This window comes from Netta rufina (genome assembly GCF_964035555.1).
Source record: "Netta rufina genome assembly, chromosome: 1".
Taxonomy (NCBI): Eukaryota; Metazoa; Chordata; class Aves; order Anseriformes; family Anatidae; genus Netta; species Netta rufina.
Window position 1 is genome coordinate 17276795 of NC_140123.1, and position 17885 is coordinate 17294679.

The window sequence follows — 17885 nt, forward strand, 5'->3', positions numbered from 1 at the left end:
GCATTTCCAAGTCTCAAGCTTTGTTTGTCTCCTCATTGTGTTAATCAGAATATTGCCACAAAACAGCTACATATGTCCTAGAGGAACAAAAGCCTCTAGGTTTCTATCCTGCATCCTTCAGATCTCTTCCTTTCAGCAGTGTGTTCAGAAATCTAAGGCTGTCACAAAATTTTTTATACACATTATCTTATATATAATACAATTGAGATACTAAAATAAATAGTTTATTTTCACAGTAACAACTTCATTTGCAAGATCATGGGAGCTCTGTTTAATCTTTATACATACCTGTGATGTAGGAAGAGATGATTACCTTACAACTAAAGGCAGCTGCCTAAGGAGAGGGGTCATTTGCTAGCCCAGATGTGTAACTTGGATAAGGCAGTCAGCTACTGCCTTTTTGTAAGGTTTATGCAGAGAGAGACAAGTATCTCCGCAGGGCAATTCATCATAGTCTAAAATGCAGCTAAGTGATGTGGGATGACCCCAAGCCCTCTAGAAATGCCCATTTATTCTCAGCAGATTGAACTGAGACAATTAACTCAGGGTAGATACATAACATTTAAAGAACAAGTATTAGGGCAGACAAATCATTTCCAACCTGTCCACGTTCTTAGAGCTCTGCAGCACAAAAAGGACAAGGAGTCTCCCAAGATCCTGACTAAGATGCCAACTACCAGAGCAGCCTTTTCTTACGTGCCACCTGGCTTCTACCCATGGCAATATACTGAGGTAATGCTTTCAGCTTTACAAAACTTCCCAAATGAGAGAAAATCCTGCTGTGAAGAACAAGTAACAGGTCCTTTAAGCATGCCAAATGATTAAGACGTAACGATAAAAAAAACGGTGGTCAAAAATCATTCAAGTCATGGTTCTAACTACACTGAGAACAAACACCATGAAAAGTGGTGCCACCTGATTTGTAACCTACTAAGGATGAAATTTAAAAGCAGACTTACTACGCTACACCAGATTGAAACAAATTAAGCAGTTTTGCTTCTGCATACAGATGCATTAATCAAAAGAAAACAATGGTGCAATGATTAGTCATTCAGCACAAAAAAAAAAAAAAAGACAGACAATAAAACAAGACTGTTTTAAACACTATAAATTACCACTTGCAACTATTGCTATTTATTGTTGTGCACACTGGAGCAAACTACAATGCCATTTACATTTTTAGGGAAAAAAATATTTATGCTTTAATACCACCTACATAGAGCACCAGCTTCTGCTCCTGATGAACTACATAAAATTTGAGAAAAGAAATCAGCATGACGAACAGTGGGACAGAAAGGGTAAAGGAAACACGGAAAAACAGGAATACAGCCTACCTGTGAGCTCTGATTAATTACTATGAAACATTTCAACAGCTACACAAAAAAATGAATGGCAGCCACTTTCTAATATACTCCTTCCCTTGCACATTGCAATTTCTTCCAGGTAAAGAAGCTTCACAGATCTAACAGGGGGCTGCGCCACACAAAGCATGGCTAGGCACATGCCTCTGTGAAAAGTAGCACTCTGGTAAGGTAAAGAAACCAGAGGATGACTGATCAAGAACAGCAAGTACGGGAAAGGCATGAGAAGAAGTGAAGAGAGAAGTGGTTGGATTAAAGGGATGAGAGGACACCTCAGCCTCTTTTGCTTCTCTGTCCAGCTGCTGCTCAGGGACAGGTGTAAGGAGCATGAGACTGGGTTCTTCAGGAGCGTAGCAGAATAAACTGAAAAACAGACACTGTCCAGATTCTTTCTTTGGAGGCTTAGTTACCCCTCTGTCCTGCTATCTGGTAGTAGCAACAAAGCCCAGTTCTTGCAGATGACATTCAAGAGTTACATTTTCTCCAGGAGCTAGTGCTTGCCCGTTCTGTAGGGTCTCCTACACTTCCAGTTCCCATCTCTCTCCAGGACCTGTAAGAGGACCTTGGCCCCTTTCACATTTTCATGTGGGGATTTACATTTCAGGCTGTATGAAGTATCTGGCAAATCTAATCCTCACCAGCAAAGGATCCCAGCTCTGGCCCTGCTCCCTACTCTCCTGTGTAGGAAAAGTTTCTGTGTTATTATCTCACAGTGTGTGGCTGTTCCCATTCTAAATGTATTTCACCCTTATGTCAAGCAATGATGATTTGGGGCAAAATATAAATAAAGGATTAATTTATTTGCAAATGAGCAATGACATTAAGTAATTAGCTGTAATGGGAAGAGTCAAAAATCCAAATTCAAAACTGCTTTCTGTTTATGAAGCAGACAGATATCCTTAGCTGAAGAATACGGAAATTCTGCAATTTTCTCTTAACAAATTAGACACTGCAGTTCAGAAAGAGAATCAAATTTAAGGAACCCACTGTGAACATTTGAAGAAAAATTAGTGCAATTTCTGCGTTAATGTTTTATGCCTTCATCTATAATACCTGCACCTGAAGGCTTAAAAACCAAGCCAAAGTACTTCTGGTCTTTGTCTATTGTACAGTAGAGAGCATTTAACCCAGAAGGGTTTTGAAGAACCCCGTTCTTATCTCTGAAAAGCCTATTACTGACTGAAGCAGATAACATCCCCACACTCCTATATGTGTCTTTATCCTGACAGAGCATTCTCAGTTGTCACTGTCACACACACACACACAAAAGATTAACGCATTCAGCCCGCTTTTTAATTTACTAAGGACTCACAGTCAATAAAGTAACTCTGTCACTGCTGAATCAATCCGCTTCATGACAGCTTTGCTCCACGGGAGCTATTTCCAATTTCTTTTTTTTTTTTTTTTTTTTCTTTTTAACCTATTTACTTCTTTCTCTTAGGTGGCTGAGTCAATAAAGATCAAATTTCCTGCTAGCCCATGGTGCATCACCCAGGGATTACATTCAAAAATAAAGAGAGTGGATGCTTTGATCTTACACAACTTCTACCTTCTTTCTTTGTAGTGTGGAAGAAGTGTCTCTCTATATATACACCAAAAACTTGAAAGAAACACAAACAGCTAATAATACCTACTCGTGGATTTAAATATCTTGTCATTATGCCAGGTTATTTAAGAGTGTTCATGACGAGGGAGCACATGAAGCAGTAAACAGCTTTCAAGGATGGCTAAACATCAAAGCAAAGCAACACCCACATCACAAACATTGTTCCTCTGGTATAAAATACAGCTAAACAAACACACACACAAAAAAAGAAAAGAATCCAGCATGAAAGTAAAAGGGAAGAAAGTATGTTTTTCTTAACTCCTCAGGGAACGAGAAGTCTGTGCTACCTTTCAGTGCTGCAGTAATGTACCTCCCAAAAGTGCAGGGGAAAGGAGGTGAACGACTGGGCTATCAAATAAGTACTGATCCAAAGGCAAAACAGAAGTAGAGCAAGGGGACCGTAAGGACAATGTCAATAAGAATTTCACTGCTACAGTGGGGAACAACAGGTTTTTTCTAAGCTTCGTCTCCGATGCAATTTGTATTTGATGTTAATAGACTACCTTAGATGAAACATACTCTAAAACTCAAAGAAGTGCAACATGGAATATTTTTCCATTCTCTGACATTATTTACTGAATTTTCAGAGAGAAAACACACATTATTAGCCTACACAGCAGTTTCCCGCGTGTAAAACAGATGAAAAAGAATTTCTACTTCAAAGACAGCAGAGAGGTTTAAAGCCCACACACAGAGCTTGAACAACACAGTGCAGAGATGAGAGCCTGTTGGCCTATGTGGGACTCAGGGAATCAATCAATAACTTTCAGCATCTTTCATTGACTGCAAAACCCATACTAACTTACAAAATTTGGAATTTAGGAATATTCTGAATATTTAGGGGCAGAGAGTAGGATTACCTTTCCCAACCTATCTCATAGGACATTTATTTTATGTAACCTGTTATTTACATCCACTATCATGGTCTCTAGCCATGCTCCAGAAAATGAGTGCAATGATCACGATGATGGAATATTACTTCACTACTGCCTACCTCGAAAGTCTCTAACACATGCACCAGGCCTCACCCAGATCAGATTTAAGCTAAACCATACCAGCTCATGCTAAGCTTGCTTATCTATCTAGACACTACAGTGACACTAATCAGATATTTAATATACTTCTAGGTTCTCTTTCTTTAAAAACTGTATTCAATCTTTGACCCATGCAATGCATTATTTATTCCTCTATCATCCTATTATTATATTATTTATATCCATATACATTATATATAGTATTTAGATTTATTCCTCTTAGTTTTTAAGCATTTATTTCCTAGACCTCAATTATTTCAAAAAACAGAGTACTGCATTCTTTTCCTTCTGAGGTCTCACCTTGCTGTTAACTGTCCTGATAACCACAAGGAGATTGTATCCATGGAACAAGATAGCAGTACTTCTCCCAGCTCAGGCTGAATGTTTACCTACAGTACAATGGATCAGTTGCATTACTACTGCTTCCCTCTCTCTTCCACTACAGTTATAACATCGTTCTTTCTGAAAAATACCTACTCAACCCCAGCATATGACCTCAACGTCCTCCTGTGAATCCTGAGACAGAGTGTTCGTCAAGTTCTCAACATCCAGTTTATTCAATTTTTCAAACATGCCATTTTAAATCTTTAATAAATGGCCTCCCTAGGTCTTAGCTTAAATTATTTTAGGACACAGAAAGCAGGAGGCTAATGCTGTTAGTCTCCATTTCATTTCTTCTATTGACTTAGCCTTCTCTGCAATATTTTCCATCCTTTCAGTCGTATGTCTTCCCTTACATCCATGGGCAGTCCTACACTGACATACTGGGAGCTGCATCCACCTACACCAGAGCAGAGCATGCCCCACATGCACCAAATCTCTCATCTTCTTTTCCTGATACTGTGTAATTTGTACTGTTAGCTCTGTACTGGGACTACAGTTCAATGAAAGAGCACAAGATGACTATAATAAAAAGGCAAAATCCTAATCCTAGTGGTTTCCAGAGGGCTCAATCTGCTCACGATTTAGAGCCAAGACAACCCAAGGAATCAGTTCTGTACTTCAAGTACATCTCCTCAGACTTGTACTTAATGTATTACTCCACGTCCTGAAAGCAAATACTCCCTCTATTTACACATTTAATGCTATACCAAATGACCACCAAGAAACCACTGAACAAGTCTTTTCAACACAGACACAGATGTTCTGTAATAAGCACAACTTTATTATGCAAGTGTGATGACATTTACAGAGTTCTAGCATGCACATCTGTGCACATGCTGCTCTGGTGTATCCACTTTTTTTCCTACATGTGAAAAAAATTGTAAGATCTCAAAAGAGATTTTCAGTATCTCAGTAGAAAAGAAAGGATTTCAGGGCTCAAAAAGAGTATATCACCTTTTAAAAATCAATGGTCATTTATAAACATATGTGGAAACACGTTGTAAATCAGCTATTTCCGTGTTCCTGAGGTTACAAATACATGTGCAGAACTCTTCATCCCTAACCTTGTTCCCATGCCACCCTACCTGTACATTTATCATCCTGTCATTGACAATTATAATCTTTAACAGCAAGCTTTCTGGAGCAGAAGCAGCGTGAAGGACTGTGAACAGTGCCTCCACATAACATCAATAATAATCAATACAGGACAAACAAGTCCTTGGCTGAGTAAAAAATACTGCCAAAGGTGGGACAGGAAACCCTTACAGTAATGAGACTCATTTCCAGAAAGGAGGACCTGAAATGCTTACAACTGGGGTGATACTCACACCACTTACTGGTGTAGCACAGACCTCCTAGCTGACATAACACTCCAAGTCCTTCCAGGTTCAGGATACTTCATGGCATGGATAAAACACGCTGCATGTTCATCATCCAGTACAGTGGAAGATCATCTTCCCTCACTCTTCCGGGTTGTTCATCAAATCCTACTCTCCTCTACAGGTCTCAGCTTTCTGCTTGTAACACTGTGGTACAGGAAGCCAAGGTAACTCCAAGCAGTAGGGTAGGATTCAGCTCAAGATGAAGACAACTACATTTGTCCATAAACTCTTAATGCTTACATTAAAGTCCTGTTAGGGCACTGGAAGCTGTGAAAGCAGGTACTAGGTGCCTACATTAGCATAACCTGAAACACTCCCCAGGCTGGCCTAACTCAATCCCCATTGGTATCAGTGGAGCTCAGGCATGAAGTGCACATGTACACCCATTCTTGCAAACATAAAATTTTAAGTGTCTTAATCCTGGACTCAATACCATTGATGACACTATTAAACACAGCACTTAACAGTATAGATTCACCAGATGCCTCAAATCTGTTTAAAACAGTCCTGCCTGAATTAAAACTTCTTCCTGCACTATCGTCACTATGAACTTGCCCCCTACACACTGAGGAAGTAGTACGTAAACAGCCCGGTGCTGAGCATCTGTAATTCAGCAGGATGAAAGGATGAATCTGCTCAGCCTGAGACTGAAGCAAAGCTAGCCGCTCTCATGACTCCATCTAATGACAGTCCCAGAGACCACAACAATAACAAAGAACTGACAGAACACAAGACATCCAAATCCTGTTTTTTTCCTGTTTTTTCAAACTAATTCTTGCATCATACCTCACAAAAGAGAAGTAACAGGTTTGAACTAGAAAAAAAAGTAGATTTCAACTAGCTCTAAGGAGGAAATTCTTCACTCAGAGGGTGGTGAGGCCCTGGCACAGGTTGCCCAGGGAAGCTGTGGATGCCCCATCCCTGGAGGTGTTCAAGGCCAGGCTGGATGGGGCTTTGGGCAGCCTGGGCTGATGGGAGGTGTCCCTGCCCATGGCAGGGGGTTGGAATTGGGTGATCTTTAAAGGTCCCTTCTAACCCAAACCATTCTATGATTCTATTCTATAATTCTACTATGAATGTACCACACATCTGAAATATACATATTATTTTCAAGTAGGTAAAACGAAGAGAAATAAACATATTTTGATCTTTGGATAGGTGTTGTTCTAATGCTGCTGATTTTCATCACAAATACCATATATTTCTTCTCTCATACCCTCGAACTGCTTCACTTGCTCAATGAGTGTCTTCACATACTGCAGCTGGAAGTTATGCACAAGGGCTCTACCACAGCATCAGCATCTGGCCATGAATTTACAATTGATGGCTTCCATGCATATGTACCACAGAGAGGTGTAAGCTCTAAGAGAGGAGGAGGAGGAGGAACACTGCACAAGGAACTCTGAAACATGCAGTTGTCCCTGCCTTCAGCTGCACCATCAACCTGGGTTCCCTGCAACACTCTCCTGCAGCCCTAGCAAACAGACCAGAGCTTCACCTGCCCTTCCCCAACAGGCTGCCTGTCCACTTTCTGCTCCTCTAAGAGCACAGCTCTCTCTGCCCCCACGCAGAATCTATCTGTCAAGTGTAGTATCAATATCACAGGATTGATAGCTTTGGTTCCAGCACACTTTTAACCTCTCTAAATTGCTAGTTCCTCACTCAAAATTTCCAGAGTCAACTCCACTGGATAAGAGCTCTGTGGAGAAACTATTAAAACACTAAACACAGATGAAAAGAAAAACAGAAACAAAATTGGTGCAGTATACAAGATGCTCACAGAGTATAAAGGCAGGCAGAGTTCAAACCCCATTTGCTGTACTTACTGGTATTATCTAAGTCCAGGAGTGACAATATACCACAGCAGGAGCTTAACAAGTGAAGCTTGTTTCTTTGCTTATAGACTACTTGTGATTGTTATTACTGTTTGTCATTTCTACATGAAACTTGCCACAGTCTTAAAATAGGCTCCTGCAACAATAGCGATGACATCACCACCTAATGAAATTAGATTTCTCTATTGAGTTCCAGAGCTGAACTGCTGCTGAAATGCAACAGCTAAAGATAACGACTTTTTAATGCCCTAGAGCTCAGTCTGTTTGCTGTTAATTTGTGGCAGACACCAGGATTTCATTTCATGCACCAAGTACCAATCTTCTAAAAATAATGTGAGGAATAAGAATAACTTCCACTGATAAATCTCTTGCAGAGATTAAAAATTCTTTAAAAAAAAAAAAAAAAAAGGAAAGAAATGAGTAATTCTACTCAAACAGGCTTCTAAAGGCAAATATAGCAGAATAGTATTTAAAGAATGACAACCTAAAACTTGGCTTAAAAATAAATTAAGCTGTAAACATACTAATTGTATTAGTTTTCTTCTATTACATGATTACATTTTTCACAGGAATTAATAGTAACTTCATACGGTTAATCCAAACCACCACAGAAGAGCAGTTCATGTATCATAGTGAAGGGTACATGGGAGAAGTGAAGTGGAGCAAGAGAAGAAAAAACAGATTTTAGTTTATAAACAACAATATCGAGTTATAATCTAATCCATTTTTTCAAGAATTTTAGCTAACTTTGTACTTTATATGATATGAAAACCAATTAGAAGTTTCTAACACAATCCATGGAATTGCAAGACAGTTTCTAGAGGTTCTCTTTGATTCCACTGAAAAATTCAACCTATGTATTTGTGTGTCATAGTAAAGCATCAGCAGACAACTGAGAACTGGAAATGAAATAATGCTGCCTCAGCATATGAAATAAGCACACTACAAAAAAAAAACAAATAAGTTTGGAGATAACATGTGGGATTAAAAAAAAAAGTTGATAAAGTGATTACCCAGTTCTCCTTCATTATTTAACAGCTAGGACTGCAGTCAGATAATCTTAAACCCTATTGCAGACTACAAACATTTTAGAAATGTGTTTTCCTCACAGTTTCTTACAATCAAAACAAAATCCTGCTAAATGGAACCGTGTCATATTTTTCACAGCATATCTACATATTCTTCCATGCAATACCAAGTGAATTTCATTTTTAAATTATATCATCCTAACTGCAGTTTCTTTTGTCTCTCATTCCAGCAGTGAACAAAATGCTGATGTAACTGCCCAGAGGAGGGCAGGACAAGAACATTCTTCCCACATCCCCTTCTCAACACCAGGGACTCAAAGAAAATGCAGGATGCTAAAGAGCAACCAACCGGGTGGAAGGAAGCAAAGTGACAGGAACCAGGAGCTGCAGCTCTGCCTTCCTCTTTCAGCAGCCAAAATAATGGACCACATGCAAGAAACACAAAACTGCTACAGAGAATACAGTAAGACAACTTCCCACCCTAGCGGAGCCAGGAGAGAGACCTCAAGTCACAGCACACTCTGCCTATTCCTACAGCAATCTAACTGTGGTCTGCTCTTCCTCAGGGCTGACACAGGATTTTAGCCAATTTAAGAGCAATCAGGTCTTGCAGTGTGGGGAACAGCTTTACAGAAATGCAAGGCAGACGACACGTTTCTTTCTTTCAGGGAAAGGAAGGGAGGCTGGTATGACTTGTATCTTATCTGTGGCGATTCTCAAAACCAGGCTGGACACAGTCCCAAGCAACCTGCTGTAGGTGACCCTGCTTGTGCAGGGAGAGCTGGTCCAGATGACCTCCAGAGGTCCCTGCCAACCTTGGCTATTCTACAAATCTATGCAATATGAGTCCATGAATCTGATAAAGTGAAGATGAGAGATAAAGCTTTCCAGAGCTATTGGCCCAGTACTGGGCCCACCAGTAGTAAATGCCAGATGTCTGGGACTCACCACAGGAACAACTCATACAAAAGAGACACGTGGAAGTTGGAATGTCTCACCAAGATGGAAGAGCAGAAAACTACATACAAAACTTTAAAATACGGGTTCTCTCATAGTTTAGCTTTGATTTTGTTCCTCTGATGTAGCCGAGGAGGTAGTAGGGACGGTAAGATCTCCATGCTCTGTCTCATTTCACAGCAAATTACTGTCACGCAGCTTCTACAATGAGAAGACCTTATAAACAACCAATGCTACAGGAGAGTGGAAGGAGGTGATTAAGTATTGCAGCACAGACTCCCTCTGAAAAATGTACATGAAAGCGGGCTTTCATGACCCTTGCAAAGATCAAAATAACTGATCAGGTGGAAATGTCAGTAAGACACCTTGGTATCTGTGAACAGGATCCTGTATTAAAAAGGTAAGGCAATATCCAGCACAGAAATAAAAACTCAGAACAGTTCATTTACTGAATATTCATCTTTCCCTGAAAACACAGTAAGACTACTATAAAAATTCCCATGAAGGGCTGCAGGCATTGTTGCTTGTCTTGGAGGGTTCATTTCTCTATTCATTTACATCAGGAAGCTCTCCCTTGATTTCAGTGGGTCTTGTTCACTTTGTTGGGATCCAAGTTCAAATAACAGTATGCTGTGGAATGATGTGGGCAGAAAGAGACACACAGGACATTTATAGAGAGTAAGCATGAAGAGCATCAAGCCATTATGAAGCCTGATGTATTTAACTTGTAGTGCTCAGGACAAATTTCGCATGGAGAAATTCTTCAGTAGTTTTTAAAAATGAGAAACTACTTTAAATGGTAAAAACTGCTAACTGATAAATAATTACAAATGCAACTCCTTTTGTGTTTCCAACTAAATGATACAGAAACTGATGCAAACTGCTCTTCTTCAGAAGCAGATGAAATCCATGACAGTAGGTTAAAGCTCAAGAAACCTGTCTTATAGATCTGAAAAACACACTACTGAGCTTCACAAATACCACCACAATCATTTGAGCAAACCTCTGAACTGAGCATTAGATCTTAGCAATTCAAATGAATGTCTTCCATTCAGGCCAAGAGACGTTTTGGTCCTGCCAACCCAATCTCATTTTTAAACATGGATTGCTACTATTACATTTTCACCCACTACAATTATGCTGCTAGCATGGACAGAGTTAAAGCTTTGTCTTAGAGCCTCTATCAGAGTAATTCCTTAAATGAGTTAAGATGTTTTGTGCCTTCCCCTAAAACTGAATCAGCTACTAACCAAAATAAGCAAAATATGACTGAGACCACACAGTTAACACAGTACCATCTAGTACCTGCCTACCTTGTTAGAGCTCCTGCAAGAACTGAAACAGGTACCAACTGTCAATGGCTGGATACAGTCTAGGCTTTTGAAAGGCTTCTGATAAGATCTGTCAAGCAGCTTATTACAGACCAGCGGCTGCTGCTACAACAGCTACAGATTTGTATTTGTTCACCAAGACAGATTAGAAATAGATTAACAAATAAGAAGCAAAAGTGCAGGAATAAATGGTCAATTCCCAGCCTGGGAGAAGAGTAATAGCAGGGCACCTCATTCTATCAGTTCTATGACTACCACTGGTCATTCATATTTCAGAAAATCTAGTGGAGTACTTCTTTGTAATATCACTCTGTTTTCAAGGCTTAAGAGAGTCATGACTTTTCTTTACAGATCAAGGCCCTTAATATCTGCAGGCTAGGGCATGATGGATGTGTGTTCAGATGAACAGAAGTCAAACAGAAGACAGGGATGATCCACGCCCTCAGCCTCACTGTTTAACCTTGAGCCACACGTCTGCCTTGAAACCCTGAGGCTTCCCTTTCACAGAAGTTAGGAGCCTCAGCAGGGCATAAGAGCAGTTCTCCTTGGTGATGTCAGTTTTCTGCTGGGACAAGGCACAGGGACTGGAAGTAGAGTAAGGCACTCAAGGGGCAAAAGCAAAAGCTAAGGAAAAGAGAATGACAAGCCTGTGATTTTCATATCAGGGACAGATATTAGGGAAAAAAAGAACAGAACACCAAAATTAGAGCACAGTGCCAACATAAGACACCCCTCAGGAAGACTACAACTGGCTTCACCCTCTGGCATGGGGGTAGTCCCCCCCGGTCTCCAAGAGAACGAGGCAGGGCTGATAGGAAGAGGGAGTGCAGTGTATCACCTGCTATTGACTGGGGGTGAGATCTGCAGCCAGGAAGGGAAAATTCCTTTCTGAGTTTGAGGCTCTCACAGTGGCACTTTCACAGAAACATTACCTCTGTATTTCTAAAACTCTGATGAATCAGGGTTTACATAACAGCATGTTAAATGGCAAATTAGGAAAGACAGAAAAACAGAGATCTCAATATTGATCGAGCTCCTGTTGCAAGCCTTCAAAGGGAAATTTGACATGGGTTTTGACTAGGATTTTTTCAAGGCAGCTGCAAACTTGGCCAGGCTCCTAAGATGAAATATTGTGAAGTTACGTACCTTTAGAGACACCAAATGGAAGCACTGAAAATAACACCCAAATCAAATCAATATAGAAAATTCTTACCAGAAAGGACTATTCCCTGCTTTGTAGCACTCTCTTCAGATTCACAGACACAAGGATATATGGTTTATCATTAAACTTAATAAAATCACTTCACACTGATTTTACCCAACTACCTTTCTTTACCCACTGTGGCAACTTCTGAATTGAAGAAAACTATATCCAATATCCTAACATCAAAACTGACATTTATTAATATTTTTTGGAAATCAGCTCATATAAAAAAGGGTGAACGTGATAGTTTATAAAATGTCATTAGAAGCCCATAGGACATTCTGGAAGTCTCACTTCATTCTGCAGTTCCCCAGGAGATGCCAAAGAAATAGATCAAAACCTGAGAAGTGATTACCCTGTCCTGACATTCTCACCTTTCCTGGAATACTGTGGGACAAGACACATCACGTCTCACTGCTTTGCCTTCAAACTGTATAGTGGTTTGTATAAGATAGACAGAAGCCCAAAATAATAGTGACATTTTCTCCTTCAAATCATTTAATGCCTTGTAAACTCCATAAAGCACAACATACTGCAGCAACTAGAACAAAATTGAGCCACTTGGTTTCACTGCGCCTCTTGATAGACCAAGTTGTTCCATGCGACTAAGATGGGAATGAGAATCTCACACCTCCATTTCTGCCTCATTTCATGGAAGTTTAATAACTTGGATTGCTGGAGGTTATCTGCTATACTACAAACGCAGTGTTGTGAAGAATCACCCCCTTCTCCAGATTGTTCGTATTTTTAAAAGTACATTCTAATGCCAACAACTATTCCTTCTTCAACATAAATGAATTTTGCAGAAACAAATCAGACTTACAATGATTCCCCTAACAGAATAGTCCAAAGTGCTTTCTTGCTGGATAAACTCATTCTGCAGAGGAAAAAACTGATTTCAGTAGTGTTTCAGACTGCAAGGTAGCACTGACGGTGGCAGTGGCACTAAGGGAAGTAGGAGACATGTCAGTGGTGGTGTCCTCTAGGGGTCAATACTGGGGCTAGCACTGTTTAACGTCTTCATTAATGACCTGGACGATGGGACTGTGCCCCCCAGCAAGTTTCCAGACAATACAAAACTGGCAGACTGACCAATACACCAGTGCTGCCATTCGGAAGGACTTAGGCTGGAGAATGGGACAGACAGGAACCTCATAAAGCCCAACAAAGGGAAGGGCCAAGTCTTGCACCTGGTCAGAAATAAGCCCAGGCACCATCACAATTTGGAAACTGGTCAGCTAGAAAGCAGCTCAGCCAAAAAGGATATTGGGGTCCTGATGAACTTGACCGTGAGTCAGCAATGCACTCTTGTGGCCAAAAAGGCCAACAGCCTCCTGGGTTGTATAAGGAAGGTCACTGCCAGGAGTTCGAGGGAGGTGATCCTTCCTCTCTGCTCAACAGTGGTGAGGATGCATTCGGAGTACTGTTTCCAGTACTGGGAACAAACTGGGCTCCCCCATATGAGAAACACAGAGACTTACTGAACAAATCCAGCACAGGGCCGTGAAGATGATGAAGGAGCATCTTGCATATGAAAAGCTGAAAGAGCAAGGACTGTTCAGCTTGGAGAAGCTTCAGGGGAGATCTTATCTACGTGTATAAATATCTGATGGGAGGGAATGAAGAAGAGGGAACCCAACTCTTCTCAGTAGTGCCCATAGGCAAGACGAGAGAATGGGCACAAATTAAAACCCATGAAATTCCATGTGAACATAACACAAGTGTGTCTTTTTTTGTTTTTTTTTTTTCCTTCCTCTCTCCTCGGACAGAAGTCAAACACAGGTTGGTCAGGGACAGTTTTGGAGCCTCTATCTGCAGAGACAGGCTAAATACACTCTCTGACAACCTGCTTTAGCTGACCTAGCTTGAACAGGGCTTGGACTTAAACTCAGGAGGGCCCCTCCTAACCTAAACAATTCAGTGAAGATATCACAAGAAGTCTGTAAACCTATGCTGCTGATTACTAAGGCACTAGGCTAGGAAGGCACTCATGTTTAGTTCACTGGTCTGCCTCGAACTCCTTTTTCATATGCCAAGGCATTTATTTCAATTACTAGTTACTAGAAGCTGCCTAACTCAGATCCTTGAAGGACAAGCATACAAACAATGGGAAGAAAAGTTCTTTCATGACTTAACACAAGAATTATGAGGCTTTCTGATTTCTTTTTTTTTCTTCTGAAGTGTTTGGTTAGCCAACTTCAGAAAAAGGTTACACAACTAGTTGGGCTGCAAGATTTTTTCTTTATGACACTCCCTATTTAAACGTGTACATTTCCTTTGGAGAAGAACACAGAAAAGACTAGACATAAGGCTTTATGAATTTTTTCCAGTAGGTTGCAGCCTAACTTATTCCAGTGAAAAAAAAACATAAAGTCACACTACAAGGAGAAGAATAGAGAAAACACAAGAGTCAGGATTTGCTGACATAGGTGCTACTCCAATTATTTATTATCAGAGCGTATACATTTTATGAACTGTGATGGGAATACAGTTGCAGGCTTTGAGAAACTCCTGAAATAACTCACGTATTACATTTTTATCTGATTTTAAAATGTAAACAGCAGTTGCAGTAAGTGCACAAAAATATACTAAAGAAATAAAAAGTTATAAAAGTACCAGAAAGCAAAGGCATCAAATAAAGCAGCATTTTCTGTGCCACTGGCTTGTTTTACTGCATGCGTGCTTTGATTGACTGAATCTGAAAAGTTCATTGATAGCCCATTAGGAAAAGGCACTGAAACTTGGACACAGTCTGTTAGCTCCCGATGTCTGTGTCTGAAATATCTATAAATGGCCAAAGTCTAGCTGTTTCCCTGATTGAATTATATACATTCCAATTTTTAACAGCACCATAATCCTCCAGGCAGTCCTCTTCACAGAAAGGTTTGTATTTCTCAGGTGATTAAAATCACTCTGCTTTTGGCCATCTGTTTGAGACCATCACAAAGCTACGTTGTAATATAATCATCTGGAAATGCACTGCCTATGGTGCCTTATTGATGAAGTAAGAGAGCATCCAAGTCAGAGTCAGCCTTTTAATTGAAATGAAAAAGGTAAGAAAGCCTGGGGCTGCAGAGTGAGGCAGAAAAGGATGTGAAATTACAGCAGCACCAATATAGCTTTTATAAAGAAAACTAAAGTAACGTTTTCACTCACAAGGTCAACATAGGATTAGATGTAAGGCAGGGTCATCTATCTATTGCTGCTGTGCTGCTCTACATACTCAGCATGTATTAGAAAATTAAACTTAGGATTGATAAATTGCACAGAAGATCAATTACAGCTCTTTCCCTAGAGAAATTGCATGAAGAAATGGATGTTCTCAGGTACTATCTAGCAAGGAGGTGCTGACACTGTTAAAAGATACCACTGCTGTTGCACAGATCAGAACACACTGCCACAAGAAGTGAGGCCACACTGCCACACCAAAACAAAATGAGTGAAGACTACTGACATTGTTTGCAACACCATCACACCTAATTTTAGACTTTCCTACTCTAATCTGATGCTTTTCTTAATGTTTCCATGGCTTAGATTAACAAATGCATCCATAACCTGTCTGAGAGGACAACGCTGACACTGACACTTCCCTTTCAGGGGATCAAGAGCACAGAAGTGCCACTGCCACACATAATATTGGGAAGGTTACTCTTCCTCAGACTCACCCCTAGTCCCGGAAGTAACACATCTATTTTTTTTCTTGAACGTTTTTTTTAAAAGTCGGTGTAAGAACCCAGATTAAAGATGCAAAGAATGTCAGTGTTCATAATAGCCATGGTCCTCCCTCTGCCTAAAGAGTAAGACAAACCAAGAGAAACAATCAAAGTTGCTGTTTCATAACAGAAGGACACTGTCTATTGGTATGCAGGTACATCTAACTCTATATGCACACACATCTGTGTCCTCTACACACCACTGCCAGAACAAAGCAGCAGATCAGATTGTCCTCACACAGGGTTTGCAGCTTTTCAACAGAGAAAAAAAAAAAAATCAAAACAGCAACAAAAAACACTAACAACAAAATCAAACCTCTAATACCCACTGCAATGACCTTTTGTTCTTAACACTGTTAAACTTCTAGTTATCCAGTGCCATGGGAACACACAGCAATATATACCTTCCCTGTAACAAAAAGCACAAGGTCTTAATGGAAATAGGCCATGCAGCTATGTCTAGAATATGAACACCCTCAGGAAAACATAAGAAGGTGCAACGGCCAACTAGAAAAGACTCGCTGCAGTAGTGCTTAAGGCAGAGTAGGTACCACTAAATTTGTGAAACAGGATGGCACAGGTGCAGCACATGAATTTCAACAGAGTAGAAGTATGGCCACTAACTAGAGGATTAGATGATACAGACTGTTCTCAGCCCTACTACTGGGACATCGTATAGCTTCTTTCCACTTCACTTTTCTTACGCTTCCCTTCCTACTCTTTGCCTGCACCACCTGCACATGTTGGAAGCTCTTGAGATCAGGGCCTACCTCTGCATGCATCATGACTAGCTGAGTAGGGTTCAGACTCTGACCAGACCCTCTACAGGTCTGCCCATTTACATTACCTTACTGTAAACACACTGAATATAAGTATTGCAGACCAGAGAGAACAGGGGATGGCACAGGAAAAAATGGAAGTAGAAACATAAACAGGGTATATACTCCCTAAGATGAATACAAAATGAATGAAGGTCAATGCAGCACTGGATGCTAAGATTTAAAAACAGGATATCACTGCCAAATCATCCAGTGACAACATCTCATTGCAGTTGCTTATTTAATTGGCATATCACATTACCTTGCATGCTTGAGATTGAACTCAGATGAGTGTGAATAGACATTATGCAAAAACAAATTAAATTGTATTAAACAATATAAAAATGAAACTTCTCAGTAAAGCATCATCAAAATATATACAGAGATAAGTTTACCTCAGCTCCTAAACTGAGAGAGATTATTTCATCCTCAAAAGCAGAATGTGTATCAATATGAGGAGGAATTCCTGCACACAAAAGGAAAAGAAGTTGTTATAATAACAGAGGGGTATCTCTTCAAGCAAACTCTATTTACATGGATGTCCTCTTCGAATGGGCTGAACAAACAAAATTTATAAAGGAGCCTTCCAAAACAATTCAGGACAGGATCAGCCCATCGGATTTACATGCCCAGATTAGATATTAACCACACAGCTAACCTAAGTGTTCTCTATAATCAATGGAAATACCTAGAAGACAGTTCAGAGCACCCAAAGGCCTCACTCACCCACTGAAGACTCCTACTGGTCACCTTGCTGCAGCAAGCACCTGAGATCATTATGCTCTCCTCTTGGCTTAAAACTAACAGTTACATTACGCTGGGTGTCTTTGGGCCTTAGCTCATCCATGATCATGCATTTCTCCCTCAAACTCTTCCCCAGGAAGGAATCACCCCAAATACCCCTTGTGTTGCTAAGCAAATGAAGGTGCAAAGGGTTTCGGCTTCAGAATTAGGACCTACTACTACAAACAGATACTGTCAAGGTCAAACCCTGCCCCTCTGCTTTGGAGTTCTCAAGAAAAATCTACACACCGCTGCTGGGCTAACCCCTAGGTAGTAATTCTTTCTGGGGTGTGTATGAGTAACCACATGTATCTGAGAATTTCCAAAAGGACAGCGATTTCTTTCTTTCTATTAAAGAAACTGCCATTCCCTGCAGCCCGTGCCACATATTTTAACACAATCAAATTTCTTAGTTGAAAACATTTTTTCCTAACACTGTCAGTCAGCTC

At 40.3% G+C, this 17885-nt stretch overlaps 1 protein-coding gene across 1 annotated transcript in view; it reads right to left on the reverse strand.

The window, feature by feature from the left end:
• ALKBH8 (alkB homolog 8, tRNA methyltransferase) overlaps positions 1 to 17885 on the reverse strand; it is a gene marked incomplete at its 3' end in the record, with an annotated part of 47008 nt that overhangs the window by 14610 nt on the left and 14513 nt on the right. Inside the window, exon 7 of the mRNA XM_084285545.1 lies at positions 17049 to 17119. Coding sequence (XP_084141671.1) covers positions 17049 to 17119 — 71 coding nt within the window. The remainder of the gene's footprint in view (positions 1 to 17048; positions 17120 to 17885) is intronic.